Below are 25,732 nucleotides of genomic sequence, written 5' to 3' on the forward strand. Positions count from 1 at the left end.
TGTGGGCAGTGGACAGTGCACAGAATGAAAAAGCCAGGACCACTGAGGAATCCTGATCCGTCGGAGATAACATGATAATATCCACTCACTTCATCTAATCAATCAGTGCGATAATCCTGTTGGACTGTCCATGCCTTTGCTTCGGAGACTAGGGTGCGCACTACGAGCGAAGAGATCCGGTAACGGTTGCTGTTCTCCCGATACTCTTCACTATTGTTGGAGTAGATTCCAATATTCGGATGAAGCCGGTTAGTAGAAGGTTGAAAATTGAATTTTTCACGTCTTTTCATGCAAAATGGTGCTTCATGAGTACAGCCCGAAGGACGGACAGACTGTCATAGGTAATCCACATCTTAAGTCCCAAAATATGGATAATACCTGCTTTTCATTCTCGCAAGGGGCGTCTTGCTTTGAACGTCTTAACACAATAAACCCAAATAACAGTAATATGGGTAGTCAGCAAGACAATGGCAGATATCCAGTCCTAGGCTGGCCCTGGCACAACCCAAAACAAAGACCGGGTGCGGCCGAGTGCCTTCGGATCAGGTGGGTGCAACACTCCAAAGTATAGGAGCTAAGCGCTGCGATGTTTACTTCTCAGAGCTATAAGAGTCTTGGAGCGATTCGAATTAGGCACTGGGAATGGGAGGACCGAAAACTCTGCATGGCGGCCATCTGTCTTCAGTCTTCGTTCAGAAGGGATATACTTCGGTTTTGACTTTCTTATGACTATGCCTGTTCATATAGAGGACTCTTGCCAGTGTTGACCTGATCAGCTGGAAGATTGTCGAAATAAATAGCCTCACTGCGGCTTAGCATTAAGGCGCAAAGTAAACCTTAGGCACTGTTCGTACGGTTGCTGACCTTCTAAACTGTCACAGAAACAATCTCCATCTGAAGCTTTATAAGTCAAAAGAGGCTTTGGACCAAATAAGTAAGCTTGAGCTTGCCTGTCAGCGGTACTGCCACCCTTTAATCTTGAAGACGGTTGGTAAGCGCCACGTCGGAGATTCAAAGCCAATCGGGAACTTAGCATCCTTACATCTCGTGCAGTTCTGCAACAACGTCAAGATTCCTCAGACCAGCGATGTAGATTTATGAGGTACCCTTTAATCGAATTACGCGCTGTTGCTATTTGGGGTGTCAATGTTTGCTCTTGAGCCTGGAACCTTTCTTATACTCGTTCCACCAGGTTCTTCAGGCTTCCCAAGGCAACACACAAACACTAAACGCCTAGTTCAGGATGCCTCTAATACAGATAGATGAAAGCGGTCTGTCAGAGGGCCATAAAGGATCTCAATTTGATTGGCTTCAAATGTTCCTTGACAATTCTGGGCCTGTCGCTGCCTTTAGCGCCGTGCAAGAATCCTAGGCCCTCTCTTTGTTTCCTATTGACACTGGCCTATTGAGTCAACCACCCAGATGTTTCAAATGACGAATTATCTGAGGAACACAATGATACTTGGTTCTCCATTGAGAATAGGCAGGTGCAAAGCCTATCTGAAATGAAATGAGAGGATGTCACTGAAAAGGCCCCATGATCTTCTGTGTTTCAATGCCCATTGTCTTTGGTGGATTGATCGCTTCACTCACTATTGCCCAATTTCGGTCTCTCCAATCATTTCAACAAAGAACAAGTGGGAATAACCGCTGTGATTCGTGATACCTGAGAGCCAGAATCAGCACCTGAAAAGACGAGGGGTATTCACCGGTGATGGATTTCTAAAGCGTACGACTCCTGCTTACACTATCGACGATCACACGGAGCAGAAAGCAAGAGATAAACTCGCTGGTTTCGAGGCAACACCGCTGGTCGGCGTCCTACTCTCTGTCACTATCCCTAAGTCCGTTGAGGGAGGCAGAATATCATGCAAACGCCGCGCGTCCTCAGTATGGCTGTTTTGAGGTTGCTGGTGTTCGCCCACATTTTCACAGCAGTCGTCGCCCATTCTTGGGTTGAACAGCTCATGGTCATTGCACCGAATGGAACCTTTGTTGGGTCTCCAGGATATCCTCGAGGAAATGTTCTTCGCACTGATCCCGCCTTCAACGACAAGACCATGACCAATCTGATACCGCCTGATGGTCGAGCTAATCTGAGTCAAATACTTCCAAGTGATCGTCTGTGTAAGGATACACAACAGAAACAGTCCCAGACCGAGGGTAGTCCAAGGCTTCAGGCAGGTCCTGGTGCTGCTATCGCCCTTCGCTTCCAGGAAAACGGCCATGTGACCCTGCCCCAGAACCAGCCTGGGAAACCCAGGAACCGCGGGACGGTATATGTGTACGGGACGACAGAGCCAAAGGACGACGAACGGCTTCTTGACGTACACAATGTCTGGAACAAGGAAGGCACAGGAGGTGACGGGCGCGGCGTCCTCTTGTCGGTGCAAAATTTTGACGATGGCCGTTGCTACCAGATAAACAGTGGTGCGATATCCGAAGATCGCCAGACCACGTACCCGCATGAGGCAAACCAACTCATGGGAGCCGATCTCTGGTGCCAACAAGACATTGCGCTACCATCTGAAGCGCCAACCGGCAAGCCCTATACGTTGTACTGGGTTTGGGACTGGCCTACAGCTCCGGGAGTGGACCCATCCTTGCCGAATGGAAAGCAAGAGATCTATACTACCTGCATCGATGTGGATGTGATTGACGGGCCTCCTACTCATGTCCGTATACCGGCGAACTACGCCAAGGGTCAGCCACTAAACAATGCGGCCATCCCATCTCAGTTCGCAGAGGTTTTTGGAATGGAACGTTCGTCTTTCTCTGCGCCTGTCTCTTCGACATCTCGGCTGATTCCGACACCGACTGTCGTTCCCAAGCAACCCACACCAGCGACAGTGACTTCTTTCATTACTTTGACCAAGACTGTTCAGCCAAACGCCTGTCAAACCAGTCCAGGCTCGTCAACACCTAGCTCTCCCACGCCCATATTCTCTGCTCCAGCTTGGAACTGGTTTCGAAAGCCTGTCTAATTCTCACACCCTTATTCTCAAGGCAAAAGGGTTGGCAGATCTGCTCTAGAACTCTCGCTTGTCAGCCACAGCTGGTACTGTGCATCTTTTCTTTTTTTGGCTCCAGTTCTCCTTTGTTTATAATAAATAGAAAGTGTTTCCAACCCAGCAAAACGGTTGAAAAAGACCATCGTCCGTAAGCAAGTGGTAGAAGTAGAGAACCATGTACGCGCAACCTGTGTGGCTGCCACTCGCCAGGGGGATTATCCTGTTCATAAATCTTTCAGCCAGCCTGATCATTTTCCAGCAAGCAAGGGTAACCAGTTTCGCATACCAGGCTACCGTTGGGTTACATGCGAGGAAATATTCGCCAGTGTTCAATGAGCATTGGAGCCTGGACCAACGCAAGGGGACAAGGAGGCCTCAGGCATGATTTTAAGATGGGGATAGATCAAGGCACCATATTCCTGAAACACGCTAGTCCGCGCGTGGTAAGTCACGTGGAGGCATCCCAAGTCGCGGGGCGAAGGAAAAAAGCTGCGACGAGGAGATCGAATCATATCATTGAACCTTTAGAAGTGACTGATTCGACATCTGTCCCCATACTTTGGACTCACTGAAGAAGCTCAAATCGAGATTTTGGGTTGATTTTTGGTACAACGTTCTCGTCTCTGCATGGCTGCGGTGCCAGTCAAGCCCTCTTTCTCCACCGACTGCGCCTTGATGATCCTAAACGCTTTCGGGCCTTGAGTCTTCAGTACCTCGCAAGTAGGTAATCTCCGACCTCCTGCTTGGGTCCCGCCATCCATCGATCGTCCATTTTGTCCCCTAATAATAAGAAGAACGATAATCATTATTACTATCACTTGCACTGGCAACTAAGCATAGTCACTCTACTTGGTGGCTCTTCCTCCTCGTTCTTCCTTGCAACCCCTCCTCCCCCCTCTCTCTATCTCTCCTTCATCGCTCTCTTGTTTATTGCTCGTCCTTACTATTGGTTGTCTCCTTATTAACCGGGACCAGCTGCTGCTATATTTAGAACCTCCCACTTCCATCGCCTCCGTACCTTCAAACGACTCGACAAGAATCCAAACGCTGGACAAAATTCCTTCAAGTCCAGTATTATTGCCTCGACAACATTCAACCCGCTATTGGTTGCAAGGGTCCCCTTATATTTCTCTTTCTCAAAAGCTCCGACTGGGCTTGCGTCTCATTGCTCCATTGGTTCGGCATCTCGATTCAAAAGACAAACCGAGGCGTTCTTTGGGGGGCTTTTTTTCCTACGAGATCAATAGCCGCGCACAGAACCTATCTCGGTCGTTGGTTGTTGCAACAGTCGCCAACTGAGGCACTGGAGACATTGCGAATATCTGGCGTCTAGAATCGCCGTACGGGCGTTTTCGAAGCGACATCGACTTGGAGAATCCGGATTACACCTTACCCCAGCCTCATACAGTCGCTGGTCCATATTGTGCTTGTAGGCAAGGAGCTCTTAAAGTACCTCTCAACCTGCATGCTTTCACTCTTATTACTTCCATAACGCCCAGCCATCTGCGTCGACTGAATTATATTGGGGGGTATCCTCATATCATCAGGCGTGTCCTGCGACCTAACATTGATCGGGATTCGCAGAGTGGACGACGCGATGCGAGACTAAAGTCGCAACGCTTCCTTTACCGTCAACAACAATTGCCTCCTCACCGGACACGTCTTTAGCTCAGATCGCTTTTCTTTCCGGAGAGAGCGCCCTCATAACCGTCATTATTGTCGTGCCTCCCGCGCAAATCTATCATGGCAACCCTAACCTCATCGGCTTCTCGGCCGCAGTCACAGGTGGTCACCTCCATGACGAACTTGTCGGTCTTACCTCCTATTATAACAGATGCTTCCGGGAAAACACAAATCGGGCAGCGGACATCATCGTATGCGAAAGATCGTCTATCGACGTACTCGAATGTTTCCGCAACTTCTCAAAGTCGCTCTCGTCCGGGCTCGCATGTGTTCCCAATCTTTCATTCCAGTTTGCCATATGCGCTCGTTCGGGATTTCGCGTACCCTCCAATTCACCCACTTCATTACGGTCCTCTGCCGCCCCGTGCCTCCGGTGTGTCCACTCCGGCAAGTGAACATCGGCGCCTTTCGGACCCTCCCGTACCATGGGATAACTCGCGCGGTCAATGGTCGTCGGGCCCTTGGAGAACGGATCAGAGTCATGGTCAACAGCAATTACCCGCAATGTCGTTTGGCGATGGGCCCCCTTATAGCGAAGATGAAGATTTGCATAGCCCAGTGTTCTCCGCGTCGCGGCACCGGAAGAACAAGTCGACAGGGATGAATGCGAATGGCCGAAGAACGAGAAGTCCCGGTCGCGGCCATCAGTCTGCCTACTTCTCCGGTGACGCTGACCGAGGAATACTGGTCAGCATGAACGCGGACGGCAGCGAGACTTACTATGTCAATGATGACGATGATGGGACAGATGATGGCCCTGGGGGAGAATATGTCACCTATCCTCCGAATGAGAGCCGATATTCTCACATGGGGAACGAAGCTTACGGCGACTATCAGGACCGTGAGCATGATGCAGGGTTCGAATCTGAGGACGATTATTCCGGTGCCGACCGATATTCGGGCGATTTCCAATTTGCGGTTGGCTGTCCCGATGAGGAGATGCATGGCAAAGCGGTTGCGCTATTTGATTTCACGAGAGAACATGAGAACGAACTGCCGTTGACGGAAGGACAGGTGATTTTTGTCTCATACAGGCACGGACAGGGCTGGCTAGTCGCGGAGGATCCAAAGACTGGTGAAAGCGGTTTGGTACCAGAGGAATTTGTTCGGTTACTTCGGGACATCGAAGGTGGCCTGACATCGCTCAGCGTCGACCCAAGTCTCGATACTGAGGAGGATGATAGCACATACTTGAGCCCGGACTCAACCGACTCAGAGCAGGCCATCACACCAACTCAGAACGACCAATTGCCTCTGAGCTCTGACAGGGGGTCTGTTCATATTGCCAACGGCACAACGAATTTGGAGAGTTCAGCCGTCATCCCAGCTGGCGGGGGCGAGACCGAATCGAACCCATCACATTTTCTGCACAACGGACAGGAGATCGGCAGCACCCCACCAATCGAACAACGAATGTCGGAGAAACAAAAGACAAAAAGGGAAAGCCAGATGGGTATCTTGGCAAAGACATGAGACATGTCCTTCAACATTGGCCTTGAGCGCCCTGGATGGACTGGCTGCAGGTGGGAGACTTCCACCTTGAGGCTGTCGTGAGCGTTGTGCGTTTACGACTCGGGTCTGTTTCTAAGTAGACAGACGGATTCAAAGATTTCTCATTCTTTGCTGCTAGCCTTGAATGACTTTCAGGATTGCTCAAGAGCAGAGTGCCAGCTGTTGTTCAACCGCCTAAGAAGGCGATTTCGAATTGATACATAGGGTGACTCGAGACCAGTGTCATCCCATACACATGACACGATATATTTTATGACAAGAATTCGCATCGGATAACCTGGTGGATGAAAGGTTGAAGATGCTTTATATTTGACAAATTGAGCTCTCAACGAAGGGAAGGATATACCACTTCGCTTGTTGGCTTGAACAAACCAGTAAAGGAGAACACAAATTGTTCTTCCTGCGATTTCTGGCTTGTAAATATTTGACTTTTTCTTTTTCTGCATGGTTTTACTGTCTTCAATATCCAGCGCCGGCGTCATCTTCTGTGTCAGCATCTGTTCTTGATTCTTCGGCCTCAAGGGGCTCATTGTGCATGGTATGGGCTATCATTCTGTCGATTCTAGTCTCTGTGAGATTGGAAATCAATAAGAGATTATGCTATAGGCAGGTATACAGTAAATGACGAGTGAATGGTATATATACTTGAACCCGTACGTACACCACAATATCCAACCAGTTACCCAGTCCCACACTAGTCAATATACATCCCATCGTATCGGGCAACCAAATCATCGCTTGTAATCCACCTCCGAACCAGGCAACTCGGCCATCCTCCCCATAGACCCCGGTAGCTCCGACAGCCTACCCGCCCCAAGCACCTTGCTGCCACCCATCGGAACCGCCAGCTCATGCACCGCCGCTTCCCCCTGCGCATCCATCTCCTGCCTCATCCGCCCACCCAGCATGGGAATCTCCTTCTCGTCCAGCTCCGCAGCACCCTTCCCCTCGGGATCATGGTCCTCTTCTCGCGTCGCCGATCCCACAGTAGAGACCGCAGTACCAGCACCACCACCAGCAGCATCCTCACCAGCCCGCCGCGCCGGTTGTTGATCTCCCGCCTCCTGCGCGGCCGCAAGTCGTCGACGCCGCCGTCGGAACCGGAAGATGAACGCGATGAGCCCGGCTAGCACCGCGGCGGCGAGGACGCCCCCGACGATGCCACCGACCTGCGAGCTGGATAGGCCGTTCCCAGATTGTGATTGTGGTGGTTGTGCGGAGGGAGACGGGGGTTGAGTTGAATCGCTGCCTGTGCCGGCGCTTGTGCTTGTGCTTGTGTTTGCGGGTGTACTCGTGGATGTACTGGAGATGGGGAGCGTCGCTGTCCCCGTCGATGCGCGAGTCGAGGATGCGGATGTGTGGTTCGTCATGTTGGTGTATTTCACGCAGCATTGGATGTTATTCGGCCCGGGGCAGGGCCAGGGGTACTAGCTCCGTTTCTGTCAGTTGGCAATGACTTTTGCTTTGAGAGCATGGGGCATGAGATCTACCGATGTGCCGGCGAAATAGGCGCCCTCCTCGCAGGTCTGGTTCGAGGCGTCGCGGCAGTAGCCTGTTCCTTCGGAGACGGTGCAGCGGCGGTGGAGGCAGCACTATGCGGCATTAGTATCAGGAAAGGATGGAAGAGGCAGAGGCAGATCTTGCCGTGTAGTCGGTGGGATCGCTTTGGCATTGATCTGAGTAGACTATACCAAGGCCTGCGCAAGTTAGATGGCTTGTCGCCACGGGGTACGGAGTATGGAGTATAGTTACATCGAGAGGAAGGGAGGCACTCTCCGTCGCCAATACCGCCTGAACAGTCATTGTATGCCTCGTTGAGTTGACGGGGGAGTAATAGGTTGCTTTCGAAGATGGGGTTGAGAAACATGGTCATGGTCGTATATGGGATGGAGACAGATGGAATTGTCAGAGGAAGATTAACTAGCAATACGACGCGAACCCTCGTCTATCTATATTATATGCCTAGACCTAGTTAAGTGACCAACACGCTCAAAGCTAAAAACAGACTTCAAGACTGACACTGAATCAATCACAGTTCACTCGTGCGGCTGAAACGTTCGAACCAGTCGTCCAGTCATAAGACTGTGCCAAGTTCACGCAGGAAGATAGGCATCAGGGAGATGGAATACTCCATAGAAGAATACATTCCGTCCCTCGTATGTTCCCCCAGGTACTCCGTATCAAACGCTTATTGGATAGTTGCAAGACTCCTTTACCCGAGTCTCTCTGAGGGGGTTACACAGCAGACCAGAGAATCGAGGATCAAGAGCCAAAAAGGAGACACATAACTATCCATGTGGGAATGCGACACGACACCAGAAGAGGACCTAGTTTAGTCTAGACTATTATTATTCTTGCCTACCAGGGCTACTCTGGACGCTGCGGTATGCATCGGGGGGAGGCACTTTACCTGAAGCGGGTGCTGATCGTCAAGACAGCACACATTCTTGAGGGAAGCCTGCAGGGAAAATACGAGCCCCTGCCCAGGGTCTAACCTGCAAAGAGCCAATCTCCTTCGGCAATGATTTGATGGTCATAGTGGAAGGATCAATTTCAGTCCCCCATACGGACTAGAATCAAAGCATCGATGACAGGAATAACACCCATAGAGGAAAGGAGTCTCTCGGCGGGGTGTATAAACGGTTGTCGTCTGGAGGGCCACATACCCAAGCGAGGATGGTGTGCAGATAATCATCGTATCAAGGAGATACTAGGAGTGGTGCCAACCTTAATTCGACCATTTGGATTCGAGCTCTCACAGCAGCTGCGCGGGTCTCCAATTTGATTACTCCACAGCAAGGCATGCAGAAGTTACATCGAAAATAATACAGGGTGGAATGAGAAGACTGCGCTCATGGATAAATGATCTTTGGTGACTGGCCTAGAACCCTGTATATCGATTCCTTCCCCAAACGAAAGAGAGATTGAGAAAAAACTTGCACTACGGAGAGAATATCGCCTGGTAATAAAAGCAGAGACAGAAAAACAAATAAAATCATCAGAGACCAGTGACAATTAGCCCAGCAAATCGTCAAGCCCCGAACTGCCGGTCTTCGTCCCCTGTTGCTGTGTCGATGAGTTCATCGAAGGAGAAGGAGAAGTTGGAGTGAAACTGCTCGATGGGGCCGGGGCTCCCCAGATTCCCGCGCTAGCCTTCTCTTTAGCCATACTAGCCAGATTGGGCCCCTTGCTAGCATTTGCGGATGATTTTTGAATGCCTGCACTGGCACTGGCGGTCGACCAGAGAGATCCAAAAGCGTCACCCGACGACTTGGATGCCGCCGGCTTACCACCGACCGATGAAGTACTCCGGGCAGAAGTGAAAGAGGAGGTCGACGGCACGCCCGGTCGGTGGCTGGGTGTCATGGCAGTTGGCTGCTGTGCGGTGGCGGTGGTAACGGAGGTGAAGTAGTTGGGAGTGGCGGCCTGGAAGCCCGTCGGTTTGGGCTGTGCGGGCTTTGTCTGATGCGATGGCGGCACCATGGAGCTCTGAGAAAGTGTGGGAGAGGCAACTGTGCTCGATGTCGGAGTCGGGGTCATTGATGTGAATCCGACCAAACCATTCAGGTTCGGCCCTTGCACGCCAGAGACGGGCCGAGGAGCGGCAAACTGGGTACTCGAGGTCGTACTGACCGTGGACGCGGGCGCGGGAATAGCGAATTGGTTGGCTGCGGGCTGCGGTGCTGGCGTTGCGGACTGGAAATCATCAAACTCGTCATCGTCATCGATCGGTTTGGACTCGAGAATATCCAGGCCGTTACTGCTGGCAGGCTTCTTGCCAGCCGCAGTAGACGTGGAAGCAGCAGTGACCGTCTCCTCCTCGCCAAAGTCAAACAGGTCTTGTTCCGGCGCCTTGGGAGGCTCGGGCTTCTTCGCTTCCTGCTTCGGACGTGGAGGGCTGGGTCCGCGACGCTGCGCCGGGCTGGCGTCGCCCTCATCGTACTCGTCATACTCCTCGAACCGGTTCCCTCTCCGTCCCGCATCCTGGAACTCGCTAGAAGTACCCCCAAAGCCGCCGCCGTCACCATAGACACCTCCACTGTATCCACCAAAGGACAGGCTATCGCTGCCAAATCCGCCGTACCTGCCAGAGGAACCGGAAAAGCCGCCTCCCATACCACCCATTCCACCGGAACCGATTCCGCCCTCGAAGCCACCGAACTTGTTGCGGTTCGCACGGGCCTTCTTTCTCTCGGTGCGGATAAGATCCACATCACCAAGCAGCTTCACCAGCTCCGACGATCGGTTGCGCACGTTCACACCTTGGTCCTTTCCGTTCTGGTCGATGTAATGAAATTGGCGTAGCATCCGGATCAGGGACAGGTGCGACCGGGCATCGTCGACAACGCGCTCCGAACCATTCTTGATCAGAAATTCCAGTAGTTGAAGACTCTGTATGATACAAAAGGACGAATCAGTCTAGCCGGTCTCGGGTGGACGCCAGCCCGCGCAATCGTACCTTGTAGATCTGTCGCCACTCCTCCGCGCTCTTGTCTGTGAATCGCTTGTAGATCATTGGCATAATTTCGTTCAACAGCTGGCTGTTAGCAACGGAGGTTAGCATTGAGCCCAGACCCGTCGAGTAATCGACGTCGCGACAAGTACAGAGCGAGGGGATAACTGACTAGCTGTGAGTTCCGTTGGCGATCTCCTGCATCAATGTAGTTGAAGCGCCCCAGGGTTCATTGTTCGTAGCTTCCCGGACCTGCTCGCAGTTAGAGATCTGCCTGCCAACCCGGACAATCCGTCATCGCTCTCTCAGGACAAGAGCGAAGCCGCCAATGCGACTGGCAGGGCGGTGACAACAAACCTTGGACTCCATCTCGGTGTAGTTCATGACAGCTAAGAAACAGAAAAAGTTAATAGCGTGTACGCCATAGTAGACAACCGTTCAGGGCTGAAGGAAGTCTGGAGAGAAAGACGGGTTGCCAGTAGATGCTGCATTGGAGTACCTACCATTCTGCACCTTGCGGACTCCCGCCTTGATATCATACAAGGTCAGGTTGCTGACCTGCTCTTTCAGACTGTTGAAATCCATGGCGCAGACTCAGCTTTGTGTGGTGTATTTGCACTCCTGAATCGACAAACTTTTGAGAAACAAAGGAAAGAAAGAAAAAGACCAAAAATGCAGTATATTTGCGCAAGGACTTGATTCAGGACGAGGCAGACAAGGACAACGAGGAGACGGGAGTTCGGGGATTCAAGCTGGCATCCGCAGTTGGGGCCCAAGGCATCCCGAAAGTCACGTGGGAACCCCTGACATGTCCATGTCCCATGTACTGGAAAGGTCCATCATCATAGCCTACAATCGCATCATTATCCTTTCAGCGATGTGACAACGTAGATATCCAGATTGCCTTTTTGAAAGCTGTCATATCATGTACTACTAAACACTATCGGACCAATACATACATAGAAGACTCGTCTAAATCATCAAGGGGAATCATCAATAGGATCAGTGAAAGGTAGGGTTTCAAGGCGACGACGAATTTTGAAAAGGAACAACCAAAAACGTAAAGACTTTGCTGGGGAATCGCGTGCCGAGATGCCACGGCTCCGCAGCAGAAAGAAGGAGAGGTAATCAGACATGAAGTGGATATCGCTGGTAAGAACGGGGTCATCATCAACTAAAGCATGCTGAACGGGTTCCTATCCGGAGATGACGAACCACAATACTGGTGGGATACAATCGAATGAGGACGAGTGAAAACAACAAAAATCAAACAGACGTCATAAAGGAGATTTTCGGGTATTCTGCTGGACTTATCAATCCGGTCCAGCCGAGTACCCCATCATATCAATCATTCGTTATAGAATTTTCTCATAATCAGATGCAAGAAGAGGTTCACGTTGACTCGTAAGTGTCCATCGAAGAAGTCCATGAACTGCATGTTGTTGAATTGCGCTTGCAGCAAGTCGTCCAAGGGCACCTGAGCGTTTGCCCCCGGGACCATCATGGGACCACTGCTGCCATCGAGGGTGAAGACACCGACTTCATTGCTAGATATTGTGAGGTCGACACGGTCCCATTGGCGCTCCGAGTAGCCCTTCCAGTAAACCAAAACGCCCTTGTCTGCGAGGTTCCGGGCCGAGTATTTGTAGGAGCCGAACTTGAACACTTTGCCGGACTTTTGAAGCTCGCGTTGATGGTCCCATTGTTTGGTAAATGGCATGAGGAATCGCTTCTTGCCTTTCTTGTTCTGCAAGGTCACCATTGCCTGCTCGATGTAGTCGTTGTAGGTTTTGAGCTGCTGTTCCAGCCAACCGGCTTGATCGTTGAGACGACCCAGGGTAAGACGTGCGCTCTCCAATTCTCGCTGCCGCTGAATTCTACGGCGGTGCTTAGTGCGGATATCAATAGCAATGGCATTGAGGAGATCTTGATAATGGTTGTCACGGCGAATCTTGCCGGTCCGCTCGAGCTGGAGAATGTTCTCAAGTGCAGTCCGTTTCAGCTCGGAGTACGTCATGGACGCAATATCGACCAGCGTGCTCGCCTCAGAGTATGCGCTTCGCTGGCTGGTATTCGCGGTTAACTCGTCCCGTACCAAGGTCATCCATCGTTCTTCGTCCTCCTCGGTGGGTGGTTTGACCATAATTTCCAAGAGATTGGCGCCCGTCTGAACCCTAATGATATAGAGAACACATCGTTTCGTTTCCATGAAAAGCGCTTTGACATCTGCTTCGGGATCTGGAAGGTTTTCCCGTTAGCCGATAGTCACAGACAACTGCCTTAAACAACTTACCTTCTACTTGCGCAAGCTTGGGATTTAACGTCAAATTGATTTCCGAGGAATTGACGCTCATTAGTTCGTTCTCGTTCGTCTTCACATTTCCGAGATCGCGGATTATCTCCCTTAGAATATCGTCGGGGTGTGGACAAATATAGTTGATCTCAGACGCAACAAGTTGGTGGATCGAAAAAATGTCAGACATCTTGATGTACAGTGTAGGCTTAGTCTTCGCGTAAAGATCATTGAATTCATCAATGTCGAAATACGCTTCCGCATCTTGTACCGACACCACTATATCCTAGTTAGCTCCTGCACGATATGCTCATGTACCTAGAAAAGGAGCAAACTTACTGTCGCCCCAAATTCGGCCGAGTCGTTGAATTGAGTCGGCAACATAGCTGTTCAGCGGCTGCAGGTAGACATTCTCCGTGCCAAACAGTCTTCCGGAGGCGACCTGGGCCACAACCTTGGCAATTTCAGACAGATTTCTCTTCTGCTCCTGCGTGAGACCACGTTCTATGACACCATATTTCTCTGGTTCGACCATGGCAGGCTGGAAGTAGTTTCTCCAGACCCAATGACCGACGGCCTGGAGAATGAAGCCAGGATCCTCTCCTGGGAACCGGGAAAGGAGGCACTCATACATCTGTTGCGTGATATAACGAATTCCAAAGGGCATGCGATAGAGGAGTTCTTCGAGCGCAGTGAAGAATTGGTCTGCAATGTCACGAAGATCCTGCAGATTTTGAATAAACGTCGCTCTCGTTTCAGGATCTCTGATGGCCTCTTCTCTGGGAAGGTCCAGTGGCCGCCGACTTCTCCTGCCGGTACGCAGTTCTTCGTTATTGATCGCCGAGCGGTAGATTTGGATGGGGTCGCTTTCCAGGTCCAGCTCTGGATTCTCGACCACGTTTTCCCTGACAAGCGGCCCAAGGACATCGCGCATGAATTTCCGATCCCGAGGAGACTTGATGTAGGATGCGAATAGCTTGTTCCAGAACGAGTTACAGCGCAGATATTCATGCAACGAATCAAAACTCTCAATCTCCTCCTTCGCCGAGCGGGACAGCAACTTGATGAGGTAGTACTCCTCGCGTCTCTTCTGGGAATAACCGAAGAGCCCCATCATCAAGTGCCTTATTCTCTCGTACTCCTTTTCCGGTGTGTTGAGCTCTCGCAGTCTGCGGAAAAGCTTGGCGAGGTACTGAGATTGTGTTTGCAAGAGAAAGAAGAGCACTTGATAGTGCTCCAACTTTTTCCTGGATGTCTTATTCAAGGCCTTGAGGTCAAATGGGTCTTTTGACGAGATGTCTGCATTGGACAAGAGGCTGCCAACATGGCCTCCAAAATGCTTCTGATGTTTGACGACTTCGTCCAGCGTAATCTTGTTCTTTACCAACAGAGCAATCTTGATGTCCAGTTGACTGATATATTGTTCCGCCAGTTCATTTTGCCGGACCTGTTGCACGACCAATTTTCTGAGTCGCTCGAATTCTATTTCCTCGTCAAAATCGAATTCGCTGTCGTTCAAGAGATGCACAAATCCTTTGACTGTATTGACTGGTGGATTTTTTCCTGTTGTGAGGCTCTTGTATGCCTGACCCTGGATTCTGCCTCGCACGATGCTCTGCGCCTTGATGACCCTTTCCATGTTGGCCCGATAATATTGGCGCTTTTCTTCGAACTTCGATCGGATGATATGTCCGCGCATGCGAGATTGTAGGTCCGTGATCAGTTCCTCTTCGGCTGCTAGATCAGCCAAATCCTGACCGACATCGACCCGAACGATCATCGCTCGGATATGCGCCTGCAGCTGGCTAACCTCATCCTCACAATCTTCCAGCTCATCAAGAACAGCTCCAACATTGATTCTCAGAATTGCCGCTCTGGAGAGAGCTTGAAGATCCACAATGATGTGTTCCTGTGCTCGGAGAGCCTCTGCGTCGGCTTCCAGGCGCCTTCTTAGGATAGCACCTCGGGCCGCCGACTGCATCTGTAGAATTGACCGTTCCTCTTGCACCAACGTCGCTCTCTGTGCGTCCAGAGCGTCCCGTACACCTTTTGCTCGAAGAATACTCTGAAGCCCAACGATTGTCAGAGTGTGCTGCCCTAACGCTTGTCGAAGTGAGTTCAGGTGGCCCCTAACAGTTCCACCACGGACGAAAGCCTGCAGAGATATGCATTCATTCTTTGTCTGTGCAAGCAAATTGGTGAGTTGGAAATAGTGGTCTCTGGCCGCCAGAGCTCTAGCACCGGCTTGAACTGATATCACGGACGGCACCTCCTCCGCGAGAGAGCTCTTCAGCTGAATGACGGCTGTACGTGTCAACATTCCTCGAATCGCAGCCTGCAGCAATTGCACATTATCTTCAGTCTTCTTGATGTCGTCTTGTTGAGCGCTTAACTGCCGCCGGAAATGAGCACCCCGAATGAGCGACTGGAGTTGCGTAATTCCATCTTCAGCGGATTGCGTCTTTTCGTGTTGCTCTGAGATCATTTTCCGACGAAGAGCACCTCGCACAGCAGCTTGCAATGCGGTAACTTGAGGCTCTATGGCTCTGGTGTCTTCGTACACGGCGCAAACTTTCTTCCGCTGCAGGGCGCCTCGAAGAGCCGCCTGAATCTGCTTGATGCCGGATTCTTCTTTTCGCGTCCGACTCCGGAGATACTGTACTTGGGTTCTTGCTTTAGCGCCTCTGATGAGAGTCTGCAGCCGCAGAACATCAAGCTCCTGAGCTTGGAACCATTCCCTATCACCTTGCTGGCGGGATCGTACAATGAAACCTCTGCAGGCCGCCTGCAAGTTCACTGCAAAAGACCGCATGTTCAGCCGATACTGAATGACCTGACGGGCCCAGTCGCCACGAAGTCTGGATTGGAGGTCGATGAGGAAAGGTTCGAAATCCCATAGTTCATTCATGACATTGCCAAGCTTCAGCCGCAACATCGCGCCCTTGATCTGAGCCTGAAATTCGGCAATCGAGGCTTCATTCTCGTGCAGTTCGCGCTCGATTCGCTCTTCTTCAGTTTCAGGTTCTGGCTCTGGTTCTGGCTCGGGCTCTGCACCAAAGTTCGCAGCCATGCCGGAGAAGCTGGGCATACTTACTCCTGACTTGTCGAGCCCCTTTTGTGTTTGTTCGAGCTCATGGTGTTCGAACTCGAGTTGGCCGACAAGATTTCCCATGCGAAAATCCACCAGGCCTTTTTTGAAGAGCAACCATGACAAAGCGTGCACGCAGTGGATGACCTTCGGAATGTTCTTCTTTTCGTACAAATCAATGAGTTCGAACCTGAATAGCTCGGGTAGCTCGACTTCGTCTAAAAAGCGAAAGAACAAGGCTATATTGTCGGAGTGTCGGTACTGCAGTTTCGGGTGCCTGAAGATTCGGAATGTTCGGTTAGGATACATCGCCTGCACGACTTCTGCGAGAGTGACGCCATCTCTGAGGGCTTCCTCCAGTTGGACGATTGGCGGGATTTGCTTCTGAATGACCTCTTCGATCCATTCCTTGGCTTCTCCGATGTGGCAAAGATACTCGTACGCCTGCAAAAATTGACGTTGTTTGTCCATCCAATTACCAGCCGCCCATGCCGACGCATTCTGCTTTCGAGCAACCCTGGAGCCCTGCGCGCCCGCAACGGACCCCGCGCGCTTCAGTCGCCGTCGTCCCTGCAAGCCCACTACAGAAGGACTGTAGGTTTCGAGAGCAAACTCCTCAGTATCGCCCGATTTGGCGAACTTGGACAAAGTACGGAGGTGGCCCGTCGATGACTTCTTGAAAGTCTCTAGTTCTGGTGTTGAGAGGGTCGTCGTAAGCGGTGGTGGAAGTGGGTTAGACAGGCTATGTGAGTGATGTGGTCGGATATGTGGTCGAGAATGAGGTGAAACGGCATGAGGAGATTCTGGCTGTATGGGGTTTTTTTTCGATGGGGTCTGCGAGTTGAGTGACTGTCGTTCGCCCAGTCGGTCGCCCTCCAAACTGTGTGGGTGGCGTGAATCGGGAGTTCGAGGGCGGTTTTCCTTCCAATGCTGTGGATTATCGACGGTTTGACTTCTCGTATGCCGATATACCGATGTTGTGCTCGTCGGAGGGGCCGCATTAGGAACCTGGGGAAGTGGTCGCAAGGAACGCCGAACATTCTCATATGTCGTCGCCGCGCTCGTCCAGCTTTCCCCTACAGAGGTGTCTTTTGCCATTGCTCCCAATGTAGTTGAGTTTAGTTCACTTTTGCCTCGTCGGTGACCGATCCGGGAAGCAGATCCCATGGACGCATTTGACGAGACGGTACTGGTTCGACTGGGAGCTTGCGAATTTGACGAGAGAGAATAGACAGATGAACTTGTGGATGCGGTCGAGCCATGTCGGAGCGGGCTCGAGGTATGTTGCAGAAGATCGGTCTGTGTGCGTCGTGGAGAAATTGGCTGACTCGCCATCACTGATGACGTTGTGTGGGCAAGAATGCAAAGATCAAGAGAAATGGGGAATTTTGAACTTCAATTGGCCGCATGCCTGCTTCGTAAAGCAGAAGCAGTGCTGGAGCTGTAAGTAGGACGAGTATCTAATGCGCAATAGTACCTGACTACTTTTGGTTGAGACGGGAATGTTTATTCAAGGGAGGGACCGCATTGCCCTATGGCAACCGAAAGAATTGGGCGGGTCGATCGGGGTTGATATAGAAACGCGGCGGACGTAACGTAACCTCTCTCTCTTTGCAGATGAGAAGAGTAAAAGAATCGAAAGCGGGAGAGAAATCGTAAATTTGGAAAGAGTAAAGAGGTATCAACGACAATAACAAAGCGCTTCGACCCCTCGGGAGATGTGAACGCAAGAGGGGGGAGGGGAAAGAGTACAGAGTAAGGTAGAGAATAGATGAGTATGTAGTGGGATGAGAAGGCGCTACCTAGGTACCTTTTTTTCACTTGGACAATGCCCTCCGCAGAGATACTTGATCTTGATGTCCCAGCCCCCTCTGTATCTCCGTCAGGTCTCACGGAAGCAAGCGAGCAATAATCAGCAGGGCAGGGAAAACAAATCTCCAGATCGGGTATGGTTGGCTCCGTCAGGTGACCGTGCCACACCTACCTCGTCCATTTCTGGTAACTATCGTCATTTTTCCAGCCACAGATCGCTTCACGTGCAGCCCACTTATGGCACATCCACGATCCATCTCTTCTGCTTATCAAGTGTCAATCTATGATACTTAAGGTAGGTACGGACAAGTACTCCCGACTGCACGTGTGATCAGTCCAATACACCAATACACCAATCTGATAAGATGTTTAAATACAAGATTCAGTCTTTTTTGCCATGGAGTTTTCTCACTTTATTACTAGTAAATGTGGCACTGGGGGAGATTAGATATGGGTTGTTCGGGATGACCGATGGAGGCCAGCCGATTCTCTGCGGGGCTCATCACGATCTCCAACCTGGTTCACCCGTGCAACTGGGAAGATATCCTTGTTATTATTATCAGATGACATGCAGTCGTAAATTCAATGGGTCCAGAGCGTCTCTAGCCTCTCGGTTATCTCTAACTAGTCTTCAGATCTTTATCGCTTCTCTGAAGTTCAATTGCCTATACACCAGTCGTACGGACGGAGCAGGAATTAACAGACGGACAGATAGTTCAATAACACGATGACGGTGGTGGCTGGCTGAAAATACTTTTAAGTTAGTCGAGCTCTTTACAGTAAAACAAAAGAAAGAACCATCATATGCTTCCAGGTTATATCGCAGATAATGAAACCAGAGAATACATCAACTCGAGTAGAAATCGCTTTGTTACCAGTAGACGCTCTGGACTCCTGAGCTGATACGCGCCTGTCCAAAAGGTGCGACTTTTGTATGGTCAAGTGCGACCTAGGTCACCTTCTATTTAAACCCAGTAGAGGACCCACGTTTAGCTCATCAGGCGATATCTCGCCTTCTGAGTAGAATCTGTGGTTTCATGCTGAATCCACCAAAATTCCGAGATCGCGGAGTTGAGTCCATTTATTACCCGTCGTTGACATTATCCACCGATGAACCACTGGTCCATCGGACCGAAAGATATTATTGTACACTGAACGTCAACCTTTCGGATACTCAACATTTACCTGCTTATGAACGATAAGAATCAAAGAGGATTCATCGGAGCAACCTCACAATGACACAGTCGTTACCATTCTACCTCTACAAACTGGTTCCCTCTACGTCCCCGGTCCGGGAGCCACTTCCTGAACGCTTACCCGTCAGCGAACTCGACCAGGAGTCGGGCTTCATCCATCTGTCGACCGCACTGCAGGTTCCCAACACATTGAAATACTTCTTCAAGGACGAGCCGTTAGTCTATGTGCTGCGTATAGAATCCGAGCGAGTCATGGCCGACATTAGATGGGAGTCGCCAGATGCAAAGGTTTGCGGGCCGCGACCCGATGAAGGTCTTTTCCCGGTAGGTTCTAGCTATCTTTTCCCTACAAGACGTAAACCTTGGCCTTTTCCTTGTCCATTTGTGACCTACCACTCAAAACTGAGGCCTTTGAAATATTTACTGATCACCCCAGCATCTATATAACGGGTTGAAGCTGGGAAAAAATGAGGTTGAGAGTATTGCGGTCTGGACGAATGAGGCTGGGTGGGACAAGGCGATCTCACAGGCGAAACCATGGCTTTTATATTAAAATCAGAACGAGTTGGTCAATTACAATGCAGACTAGGTTTGACATGTCCAAGCTTTCCTCAGAGATCCCTCTGATTAATCACCTAAGGGATAACAATGCATGACCTGCCCGTCTGTACAATTCTCAGTTGTCTCGTCCTCATCCAAAATCGGACCCAGAAGCATAAGGCAAACTTACAATAAAGCGCAGCATCGGCACTGGCAAGAAACACGAAAGTAGTCGCTACTTCACTTGGCTCACCCGGTCGACCCAGGGGAGTCTTGGAGCCCCAGTTGGCCATCTGTTCAGCGTCCCTGGTGTCGGCCTGGATTGGGGTGTAGATCGCACCAGGACTGTTGAATGAAACGGTTAGCTAAGTATTGTGTGTGTGAAAGAGCTCAACTCCTGGTCACTTACGCAACAGCATTCACTCGAATACCCTTGGGAAGCAGCTGAGAAGCTAGAGATCTGGTGAACCCGACAATGGCACCTTTCGTGGCCGCATAGTCCACCATACTGCTTGAACCTCGGAAGGTTACGACAGATGTGGTGTTTATAATGCTATTGATATAAGAACGATGAGTTAAACGCGCACACTTCAGACCGAGGGATACTAACGAGTCGCCCTTTGACAGGAATGGCAGAGCATATTTCGTCAGAGCCATCATCTGGATGATGTTGGTCCGGAAGATATCTTCCACTTTATTCAGGTCGATATCGGCGAAGTTCTTATTCATATACTGTTTTGAGGCATTGTTGATCAGGACGTTCAGTCTCTGGAACCTGCTTCCGTATCAGTCGGTGCGATATAGGCCGGTTAACAAAAGGCCCGTGGTTACTTGTTCATATGCTCCTCCACGGCCTTTCGACACATATTGTGATCCCTGAGGTCTCCAGCGACAAGTAGGCATGATCTCTTCTCGAGTTCAATGGCTCTCTTGGTCTCTTCAGCGTCATCTTTCTCTTCGGGAAGATGGACAATTGTGATATCGGCCCCTTCCCGTGCCATCAGAATAGCAACAGCTCGGCCGATCCCGGAGCTATACACTCGTCAATATCGTTCACTAAGTAGCGCACCTAAAGCTGATGGACATACTCTCCGCCGGTGATGAGCACCTTCTTGTCCTTCAATCTGCCAGAGCCTACATACTCAACAAAATGCCCTCTTGACTCCAGTTTCGTCGCTTCGCTGGGAGGAGCCATATTCTTTTCGAGTCTAATGATCATGTCCTTAATACCGGAGTCCTTAAGGGTCACACAGGCAAGGTCTAAATACTGACCCCGGTTTCTGCTGACTTTGCGGTGCCTGAGGCGGTTGAAAAGCACCTTCCTTACCCATCTGAGACGTCATTTCGAAAGTGACTGCTAGGTTGCTGTAGATGAGTGGAATTCTTGTTCGAGCTTCGCATTGGAAGGCTGAGTAGGCACCACCTTTGCGAGTTCTTAAATACCACAGTGCACCAGTTATACTGTCACTCTGGCGTCATCTTGTCGCAAATCGCTAGGTAATATACAATTGAGCGCAGTTTCAGTCTACCATGGATTACCACCTCACGAATTAGGATCTTTGGGACTCTTCCAGTTGTGAACAGCATGTGGAAGTGGAGCGATGCATCTCGTTATCATTCGATCTAGGTAAGGTATGTTGCTATCCTACATCTTGTGCACGACCTCGCCTTCCTGGCCGATATGTTCAGACAAACATGACAACTTGTAGCTCCAGGGATCTAGACTGATTGCCGAAGCCAAGCTGAGCTAAAGCATATAGGTTTCATGGCTCAGTGCATCACAGAGGCACCCCCTCGCAGGTACTGTGATTACATGACCAGATATCAGCAACTCTAACTATTAGGGTAAATCAAGTCAGGTATAGTGGAATCTCGGTGCCCAGTATACACCCGTATGGAGTACTGCGTACAATGCTTCGATTCCTGCGCTTAGAATCTTCGCATCGAGTCCGACTATCGCAGATTATCAAATGCGATTATCAAGCAACAATAATATGTCGCCCCTCTGTCTCACCGCCTTAAGAGTTTTCGTTAAACAGCCAATTACAATAACGGGCTCCACCCTGACTATACTATTTCCGGTATAACACCTGCCGGGATTAGCTTGTGCGGCAGACAGTCAAAAGGCAATTTTTTTTCCCTCGAGGTTTTCTCTCTTTTTCTTTCTTTCCTTTCTTTGGGAAAGGAAGACTTTCTCCATCAACAGAACGTTTCTATCGTCGATCTGTTGATTATTTTGATCTGATACCCGTCTCTGCGTGTTACGATAGAAACCGTAGAGTCTTTCTCATTATATACACAATGCCCATCGCCAACGGTGACTCGCTCGGCCGTGCCATGAAGGCAGAGATTCAGGATCACACCAAGGCCCTGGAGGTCCTGGAAAAGGAATACACTACCAGAGACGGCCTTGATGTTGATACCCTGCTTGATTCGGACAAGCACGGAGCATTGACTTACAATGATTTCCTGATCCTGCCTGGTTACATCGGTAAGACAGTGGAAACTCGCCTTTACATAAGAGGACCGTTTGTTCATGATCATGACAGGATTCCCTGCTTCCGATGTCACTCTTGATACCCCTGTCACCAAGCGTGTCTCGCTGAAGGTTCCCCTTCTCTCCTCTCCTATGGACACTGTCACCGAGCACAACATGGCTATCCACATGGCTCTTCTGGGTGGTCTGGGTGTCATCCACCACAACTGTTCCCCTGAGGATCAGGCCGAGATGGTCAGAAAGGTCAAGAGATACGAGAACGGCTTCATTCTGGACCCTGTCGTTCTCTCTCCCAAGGCCACGGTTGGAGAGGCCAAGGAGCTCAAGGCCAAGTGGGGCTTCGGAGGCTTCCCCGTCACTGGTAAGCACACAATTTTCGTTTCCCTCTGCTGTCACCCCTACATGATGATTTTCCATCTTATCTCTTATAACTTTCGTTCCACTGGAGCAACGAGAGTTGCGATGTAGAGAAACGATTCTATCTGAAATCGACAACGCAGAATGATTTTTCTTGATCACAGTCACTGTTTGCAAGCCATTGACTAACCCGTGTTTCTGTGACAGAAAACGGAACTCTCCGCTCCAAGCTCGTCGGTATGGTCACATCCAGGGATATCCAATTCCACACCAACCTCAATGACCCGGTCACTGCAATTATGTCCACCGACCTTGTCACCGCACCTGCCGGTACAACTCTTGCCGAGGCCAACAACGTTCTTCGTAGCTCCAAGAAGGGAAAGCTTCCCATTGTTGATGCAAACGGAAACCTTGTCTCTTTGCTGTCTCGCAGTGACCTGATGAAGAACCTCCACTATCCATTGGCATCTAAGCTGCCCGACTCGAAGCAGCTGATCTGTGCTGCTGCTATTGGTACTCGTGAAGAGGATAAGCACAGACTCAAGCTTCTCGTTGAGGCTGGTCTTGATATTGTCATCCTCGACAGCAGCCAGGGTAACAGCATCTACCAAATCGAGATGATCAAGTGGGTGAAGAAGACATTCCCCGAAATTGACGTTATTGCCGGTAACGTCGTCACTCGGGAACAAGCCGCAGCTCTGATTGCTGCCGGTGCCGATGGCCTGAGAATTGGCATGGGCAGCGGCAGTGCCTGTATTACCCAGGAAGTCATGGCTGTCGGTCGTCCCCAGGCCGTGGCCGTTCGCAGCGTTGCTGCCTTTGCTGCCCGCTTCGGTGTTCCTTGCATCGCCGACGGCGGTATCCAGAACGTCGGCCACATCGTCAAGGGTCTCGCCATGGGTGCCTCTACCGTCATGATGGGAGGTCTCCTTGCCGGTACTACCGAGTCTCCCGGTGAATACTTCGTGAGCAACGAAGGCCAGCTTGTCAAGGCCTACCGTGGTATGGGAAGTATCGCTGCCATGGAGGACAAGAAGGCCGGTGCTGGTAGCAAGGATAGCAAGGCCAGCAACGCTGGTACTGCTCGTTACTTCTCCGAGAAGGACCGTGTGCTTGTCGCTCAGGGTGTCGCCGGTTCCGTGCTCGACCGTGGTTCGGTCACCAAGTTTGTTCCTTACCTTGTTGCGGGTGTGCAGCACTCTCTGCAAGACATTGGTGTCAAGAGCCTTGACGAACTCCACGACGGTGTCAACAAGGGCATTGTTCGTTTCGAGATGAGAAGCGCTAGTGCCATGGCCGAGGGTAACGTCCACGGTCTGCACAGCTACGACAAGAAGCTCTACTCGTAAAGGGCTTTGTTGGATGTAAAAAAGCGTAACTTCTTTTTATGTCTCTTCTCTCTCAGGACTTGTCAGTACAGGCTAAGTTCACATGATGATACGCGCTTGGTATGAAAGTAAAAATTGGGCATGATGGTTTTGGAGTTTGACATGGAATGCACTTCGGATGATTTTCTTCAATGTTGCTGTTCGAAGTAATTATGCTTGCCGTCAGGCAATTCAATGAATCCAAAAAGAAAAAAATCCTAAAATATATCCCAAGCTACTTATCCTTGTAAGCCTTTGGTTTTCATGCCTCATGATGACTTTGAGACATGCGTCCTGCAGGAGATCGCGCGCGGGGTAAAGTAGGAGAGCCTAGGTTCCATCTGCCATTGCCAAGGTTAAGCTACCGATCCCCGGAAACCACCCAGGCACCATAACCTTCCCAAGTGGTACCAATTGATCCTTAATACTACACATAAGAAGCAGGGACATAACGCGCCTTCAGCGGCGCTCGTCTCTCATGGTCACCAAGACATTCTTTACTGGGCCTTTCAGCTCAACTTCCCGGTTCATCTGCAGATCTGGCCAATCGTTTCAACGTCGGCTAAGCTTGGTCCGAGGTCGACGCTCCTGGTGTATACAAGTATTACCGGTACTTTGCATCTGTCAACGTGCAACATTCAACGTTAGAAACTTCTCTTCTACAGTGCAGTCGTCGCAGTCCACTGGATCGCACAAAATGCCAGCTAAAAAGGGTGAGCGATCCAAGGCGACACCGACGATACCCAGGCCGAGCTCAAGGTTAGTACATAATACGCCCCTTGTTTACCCTGATACTATCCGTGATGAGCATTTGAAGCCGGCGCTTATGTTATATGCGCTGTTAAATTGATTAAATTTTCGTATCTTTTAATTCTACGGCTAACATGCGGCAGCGTTATACTCATCTCGCCGAAAAATGAAGTCCTGTTACTGCATCGCGTCAAGACATCAACTTCATTTGCCTCGGCGCACGTATTTCCCGGAGGAAATCTGTCTGCTGAGGACGGGGAATGTCCCGCGGTGGAGGATCCAAAGAGGCACGAGGATGCGCCGTGGTACCGCAATGCTGCCGTGAGAGAACTGTTCGAGGAGAGTGGCATCCTGCTGGCGAGAGACAAGAACACAGGCGTAATGGTAGCTGTACCCGAGGCAGAGAGAGAAAAAGGAAGACGAACCATCCATCAGCATGAGGTGACTTTTGCCGAATGGTTGAAGAAGCAAAATCCTGCAGCAGTACCGGATATAGGTACGTTGTTTTCAAGTCGTCCCATAAAGTACCGACATGTTCAACTGACGAAGCTACAGAGCCTTTGATCCCGTTCACGCGATGGATTACCCCTACGAATGTCCCCAAACGGTACTCGACACAGATGTACCTCTACTTCCTGCCTCTTCCAGTTGAGACAGACCAGTCAGTGCTGAACGAGATCCCCGCCGAAGGAGAGCGGGAAGAAATTCAAGTTCCTACGAGCGATGGCGGAGTCGAAATAACGGAGGCCATGTTCCTGCCTGCAGCAGAATGGCTGCGGAAGGCTCAAAGCGGCGAAATCATCATGTTCCCTCCGCAGTTCCTCCTGTTACATCTAGTGTCACAATTCCTTGACAAGGAACCGCGAACGACGGCTTCGCTCGAGGAACTGAGGAACCGACGAGCGGAATTGATGGAGTTTGCCCACTCGGGATCACCGCCCTGGACGGAGAAATGTATCTCTCCTAAGATGCTCAAAATGTCCTCGGATGGACGGACTGTGTTAGCATTAGATCATCCCGGACCGGAGTTGGAGGGCACAAATCGGGCTGGGGAGCCGGATCGGGTGGTGTATGTACAGTTCAAGCAGGGGGCTGCGCGAAAACTCGATGTTCGATGGAAGAAGGATGTCTTTGCAGAGCAGGAGAAGAGCAGTCTGTAATGGCGCAGGACAT

At 50.6% G+C, this 25,732-nt stretch overlaps 8 protein-coding genes across 8 annotated transcripts; 4 read left to right on the top strand and 4 right to left on the bottom strand.

Annotated features, from left to right (window-relative positions):
• Window positions 1–1,868: 1,868 nt before the first annotated feature.
• On the top strand, window positions 1,869–2,984 carry ALT_4500 (uncharacterized protein; the record flags this gene model as incomplete). The annotated part of the gene is made up of 1 exon (XM_033563936.1): window positions 1,869–2,984. The coding sequence occupies one exon, from the start codon at window positions 1,869–1,871 to the stop codon at window positions 2,982–2,984; it is 1,116 nt and encodes a 371-aa protein (XP_033419827.1).
• A 1,770-nt stretch (window positions 2,985–4,754) lies between these two features.
• Window positions 4,755–6,167, top strand: ALT_4501 (adaptor protein NBP2; the record flags this gene model as incomplete). Its single annotated transcript, XM_033563935.2, has 1 exon — window positions 4,755–6,167. One exon carries the CDS (start codon window positions 4,755–4,757, stop codon window positions 6,165–6,167), a length of 1,413 nt encoding a protein of 470 aa, XP_033419826.2.
• A 770-nt stretch (window positions 6,168–6,937) lies between these two features.
• On the bottom strand, window positions 6,938–7,576 carry ALT_4502 (uncharacterized protein; the record flags this gene model as incomplete). Its single annotated transcript, XM_033563934.2, has 1 exon — window positions 6,938–7,576. One exon carries the CDS (start codon window positions 7,574–7,576, stop codon window positions 6,938–6,940), a length of 639 nt encoding a protein of 212 aa, XP_033419825.2.
• A 1,645-nt stretch (window positions 7,577–9,221) lies between these two features.
• Window positions 9,222–11,244, bottom strand: ALT_4503 (ENTH domain-containing protein; the record flags this gene model as incomplete). The annotated part of the gene is made up of 5 exons (XM_033563933.1): window positions 9,222–10,598; window positions 10,666–10,747; window positions 10,832–10,911; window positions 11,017–11,048; window positions 11,163–11,244. 5 exons carry the CDS (start codon window positions 11,242–11,244, stop codon window positions 9,222–9,224), a joined length of 1,653 nt encoding a protein of 550 aa, XP_033419824.1.
• Window positions 11,245–12,007: 763 nt separating this feature from the next.
• ALT_4504 (putative Ras GTPase activating protein) lies at window positions 12,008–17,375 on the bottom strand (the record flags this gene model as incomplete). Its single annotated transcript, XM_033563932.2, has 3 exons — window positions 12,008–12,897; window positions 12,953–13,231; window positions 13,292–17,375. 3 exons carry the CDS (start codon window positions 17,373–17,375, stop codon window positions 12,008–12,010), a joined length of 5,253 nt encoding a protein of 1,750 aa, XP_033419823.2.
• A 1,712-nt stretch (window positions 17,376–19,087) lies between these two features.
• Window positions 19,088–19,601, top strand: ALT_4505 (DUF952 domain-containing protein; the record flags this gene model as incomplete). Its single annotated transcript, XM_033563931.1, has 2 exons — window positions 19,088–19,372; window positions 19,485–19,601. The coding sequence occupies 2 exons, from the start codon at window positions 19,088–19,090 to the stop codon at window positions 19,599–19,601; spliced, it is 402 nt and encodes a 133-aa protein (XP_033419822.1).
• Window positions 19,602–19,675: 74 nt separating this feature from the next.
• On the bottom strand, window positions 19,676–20,931 carry ALT_4506 (oxidoreductase, short-chain dehydrogenase/reductase family; the record flags this gene model as incomplete). The annotated part of the gene is made up of 7 exons (XM_033563930.2): window positions 19,676–19,713; window positions 19,779–19,933; window positions 19,998–20,141; window positions 20,199–20,363; window positions 20,420–20,620; window positions 20,677–20,796; window positions 20,861–20,931. The coding sequence occupies 7 exons, from the start codon at window positions 20,929–20,931 to the stop codon at window positions 19,676–19,678; spliced, it is 894 nt and encodes a 297-aa protein (XP_033419821.1).
• Window positions 20,932–21,889: 958 nt separating this feature from the next.
• On the top strand, window positions 21,890–25,719 carry ALT_4507 (inosine-5'-monophosphate dehydrogenase; the record flags this gene model as incomplete). Its single annotated transcript, XM_033563929.2, has 7 exons — window positions 21,890–22,079; window positions 22,138–22,446; window positions 22,650–23,787; window positions 24,196–24,419; window positions 24,475–24,568; window positions 24,703–25,055; window positions 25,115–25,719. The coding sequence occupies 7 exons, from the start codon at window positions 21,890–21,892 to the stop codon at window positions 25,717–25,719; spliced, it is 2,913 nt and encodes a 970-aa protein (XP_033419820.2).
• Between the last annotated feature and the right edge of the window lie 13 nt (window positions 25,720–25,732).

The sequence above is a fragment of the Aspergillus lentulus genome (assembly GCF_001445615.1).
Source record: "Aspergillus lentulus DNA, contig: Alt08, strain: IFM 54703, whole genome shotgun sequence".
NCBI classification, from domain to species: Eukaryota; Fungi; Ascomycota; class Eurotiomycetes; order Eurotiales; family Aspergillaceae; genus Aspergillus; species Aspergillus lentulus.